General features: G+C 42.1%; 1 protein-coding gene across 1 annotated transcript; it reads right to left on the minus strand.

The window, feature by feature from the left end:
• Positions 1-834: 834 nt before the first annotated feature.
• Positions 835-1,757, minus strand: UBTFL1 (upstream binding transcription factor like 1). The gene is made up of 2 exons (XM_008704445.2): positions 1,332-1,757; positions 835-1,164 (listed from the first exon to the last, which is right to left on the minus strand). Exons 1-2 carry the CDS (start codon positions 1,755-1,757, stop codon positions 835-837), a joined length of 756 nt encoding a protein of 251 aa, XP_008702667.2.
• Between the last annotated feature and the right edge of the window lie 2,867 nt (positions 1,758-4,624).

Consider the following 4,624-nt stretch of genomic DNA (forward strand, 5'->3'; position numbering starts at 1 on the left):
AAGGAGTTGAGGCTTCTGCCAGGAATAAATTCAGATACCACGTAGAGCAGCAGTGTCCCAAGTCATAATCCCTTGATGTTATGGAGGCACTCACTCAAATAAAACTATAAATTTTTCAAAAATTAAAAAATAAATACTATTCTTTTGTGTTTTCAATATTTTATTCATAGAAAAAATTAACCATTCACAAAAGTAGAAAGAATAGAAAAATGAAAACTGATCATCAAACCATTATAATGATCAACTCATGGTTACTCTTAGAGAATATATTTTTAAATTTCTTCAACTAGGTTTTAAAACCGAAATTATAACAGCAAAATCATGAAGTTATATTAGTGGCTAAAATAAAATATGTCACTAACATTGACCATATTAAGGGTTTTAGACTCCTTGCCATTATCTGGAAATAGAGTGTCCATATCCATCACAGCCAGTGACATGCTTCCCTTAATAAAAACAATTATTTTAAGCAATACTTCTGTCTCAACTTCACTATTTTTAATCTCTTGATATGAGTAAGACTCACAGAGATCTAAGAATTAAATGTACATAAAAAGGAGGGAAATGAACAGGGGCAGGGAGAAGAGCTCTTCCATTTCACACGGATGCCCTGGATGTCTGCTGGAAAGTTCTCTGTCCCACAAAACTCAGTTGCAGTCTGAGTCAGAGGAGTCACCTGAGGAAGATGAGCTGCATCCACTGTCCCCAGACTCGCAATATCCATCCCCACTGCTGGAGTCTGAGGAGTCACTGCCTTTCTCCCCTTCCTCCCCCTCCTCATTTTCTCCTGATCCCCATGAGGCATGTGAATTTCCCCCGAGTAGTCTCTGACGATTAGGTCTCTGGAGTCTGCAGCTTGGACTCCTGTCCAAGCCCTTCCTGCAGACTCCTTGGTGACAGGGACTGCAGCTCTGTCTGTCTGATCTTAGGGTCTGGGCCTCCCCTCATGCTCATGTTTTTATGCTTGGTATGTGTGACCTCTCTGTACGCAGCATATTCTTCAGAAGACAGGATCTTGAGCCAGTGATCCAGATCCATCCTGTACTGTTTCTGCAGCTCCTCAGCCTGCTGCTCATAAAGCTCCTTCTGGTTCGGGGGACTCACTGCCAGCCTCTGCCAATCTCCACCATGCACTCCCTCAGGGGAACATCTTGCAGCTCCCGACTTAACCATAAATCCTGGTGGAACTTCTCATATCTGTTCATGGGGGGATTCTTGAGTTCTTTGTAGAATTTCATCCTCTTGGAAAAATGGGTTTCAGGGGGAGACTTCACTTCCTGTCCATGATTCTGAAACTTCTTTTGGCCTCTTTTTGGGGTCCTCTTGATTACATCTGATTTCTTGGAGTTCTGGAATAAATCAGAGTTCTCTGTCTTGAACTGAGCCAGTTTCTCCTCAAACTCCTGTTTCTCCTTCTGAAAATCATGAAAATATTTGAGCTTTATCTGCTCTGGCAGCTCCTTGTATTCCTCAGACAGGAGGTTGGTCAGCTGCAGGTTGCTCAGCTTGAGATATTTTTGGGAGTACAGGGACCAGTTCTCCTTGAAGAAGCAAAGGAAAGTAGTCAGGAGCTTCTTGGGCAAGTCTGGGTGTTTCTTGTGTCTTTTGCTTCTGTAGGGCTTTTCAACATGTTCCTTAGCTTCCAGAACTAATTCTGTCAAAGTGCGAAATTTTCTCATGTGGTAAGAAGTCTCTAACCATTCGAGCTTGTGCATTTCTTCAGAACAATCCTCAAAAGCTACTTTTCCCCAGTCCATCTGACTGGGTTGTTCTGAATGTGTGGCTCTCATTGCATGGAAGGTTAGTCTCCATGAGTTCCAGTAACTTCAAGATATCTCCTTTGGACAAGTCATCTTGGCCCCTAGGCAATGACATATCTAGACCTTGGGCCACTTATATGGTCCTAGCAGTTGCGACACCTCAGCAGGAGCTCCAAATTCTTCACTCTCCAGACTCAGTATGTGAGTTATTCTTGGAAGTCCTACAGTGTTTATGTTTTTGAGGAGAAAGAGAAGAAATGAATGAGGAAATCACAACCCACTTAGGATATTTCCCCTGTATAATTTGACCACCCTTAACAACGTAAATAGAAAAGTGCCTACTTCTGAGTTGAAATTTATGTTTACTTTTTTAAAAAGATTTATTTATTTGAGAGAGAGAGGGAAAGGGAGAGAGAAATTGAGTGGGGAAGGGGCAGAGGGAGAGAATCCTTCAAACAGGCTCCCCACTGTGTGGGGAGCCTGCTGTAGGGCTCACCATCCTGAGATATGACCTTTGCAGAAACCAAGAGTCGAATGATTAACCAACTGAGCCACCCCAGTGCCCCTATGTTTATGTTTTATATGTTTACATTTGTACTTTGCAAAGTCATCTTCTTTTTTGTTTTTTAAGATTTTATTTATTTATTTATTTGACAGAGAGACACAGCCAGTGAAAGAGTGAACACAAGCACAGGGAATGAGAGAGGAAGAAGCAGGCTCCCAGCAGAGGAGCCCGGATGTGGGGTTCGATCCCAGAACACCTGGATCATGCCCTGAGCCGAAGGCAGATGCTTAACAACTAAGCCACCCAGGCGCCCCTCAAAGTCATCTTCTTAACTCCAGCCTGACTTCTCACTAGAGCCAGTATAAAATGGTGCTGAGTGAGACCAACAAGTGGCCAGTGTCTCAGGAAACTCAAGATAAGAAACAAATCCGAGGGCAGGAAGGTAAAAAATTAAAACAAAAATGAAATGAGTGAAAGTGAAAGGACCACTGCTCCCTAGTGCCTTGAATGTGGCTACCTTCCAAGTGCAGTTTGGGGGTCCATAACCCAAGGTGAGAGCTGGAAACAAGAGTGAGGCAAGCTGGAGAGCTTCTCCAGACACACATTGCACTGTGGTCTTTTATGAATGAGACCTGAACCTGTGTAAATCCCTAATTTGCTTGAATTCTCCTGGACCCTGTGCAATGGAATGAATGCTTTCTAATGAGCCACACTCTTTGTCCCTTCAAGTGCCAAAGATCAAGTGGGAATATCAGAACATTTATGATTTCATTTGGGTTACTGTTCCTCATCTTTAAGCCTCAGTCCCTTTTACCATACTACATACAACAAGGTTTTCCAATTAAGATTTAGGGCCAGGCCAAATATAAAACTACACGAAATCTAGAATATTCCCTCTAGCTATCCCAATCTGCATACACAAAGAACATAAAATAAATAAACACATACATTTAAAGTTCAAAACAGTAACAGATCAAAATTTAACAGCTCAAGAGTAAACGGGAAGGACTTACATAATTATTATTAACTTGGTATAATATAGCTGCTTAGGAAAGTCTTAAGTCTGCCTACAGTTATTTTTTTTAAAGAAAAAAGGAAGAACTCTTTTACTTACAAGTGTGTGCTCACCTGATGAATGTGTAATTGGTCTTACTGATGCTTATAGGAAGATCTGCCCAATTGGGTCAGGGGTTCTGCATTCTCTGGATTCTCTGTACAAGAAGGCAGCTGGACCTTCTGACTTCCCACAGTCCAGCCAATTCAAAGGCCTCCATATAGGGGCATCTAGGTGGCTCAGTCATTAAGCATCTGCCTTCAGCTCAGGGCGTCTGCCTTCAGCTCAGGGCATGATCCTGGAGTCCTGGGATCGAGCCCCACGTCAGGCTCCTCCACTGGGAGCCTGCTTCTCCCTCTCCCACTCCCCCTGCCTGTGTTCCCTCTCCTTGGCTGTCTCTCTCTCTGTCAAATAAATAAAAATTAAAAATCTTTTAAAAAAACAAAAAACAAAACAAACAAACAAAAAAACAAAACAAAGGCCTCCATACAAAGCAAACTTTGCCTTTGCAAAGCCTTTATATTGGGATCCCGAAGCCCCACCCTGATTAGGTTTCTGCAAGAGGCAGTACCAGAGGAAGATGTACCTTTCTGTCCTTGAATAGAAAAATCCCATTCTCAATCTCCAGAAGCAATATAATGCAATCACCCCTCTGTTTTTCATTCATCCTGGTGTTATTTTTACACAACATGCAGGGAAAATTTTTGTGTGAGTTTCTCGGTTCCCACACTCTACTCCCATTCCCACTCCAACATCTGACTATATTTCAAAATGATATTTGAATATAGGTCCTTCCCTTTGGTGTTAATTTCAGTCCTGCCCTGTGGCCTAGGATCTGATACTCTCTCCTCTTTAGGATGGCCATTAAAATCTTTTCAGTCTTGTTCCTTTTCCCTTAGTCTTCAGAGGTTAAGGAGATGTTTGAAATAAAAATGTGAATGATCATATTCAGTTCTGCATTTAGGGGGATGTGATATATAAAAATGATTTGATGAAAGCAATGTGATCAAAGCCAAATCGGCTCTCAGGAGATCACAACTGAAATGATGACTTAGTTTGACAATATGAGGCTTCTTGACATTGTTTTTAAAAATCTGTTTTCTGGGACTCCTGGGTGGCTCAGTCAGTTAAGCATCTGCCTTCGGTTCAGGCCATGATCCCAGGGTCCTGGGATCAAGCCCTGAGTCTGGGCTGTCTGCTCAGTAGAGGGTCTGTTTCTCCTTCTCCCTCTGCCTGCTGTGCTCTTTCACTCTCTCTGTCAAATAAATTAATAAAATCTTTAAAAACTTAAAAAAGAAATCTGCT

This window comes from Ursus maritimus, unplaced genomic scaffold (genome assembly GCF_017311325.1).
Source record: "Ursus maritimus isolate PB19 unplaced genomic scaffold, ASM1731132v1 scaffold_16, whole genome shotgun sequence".
Taxonomy (NCBI): domain Eukaryota; kingdom Metazoa; phylum Chordata; class Mammalia; order Carnivora; family Ursidae; genus Ursus; species Ursus maritimus.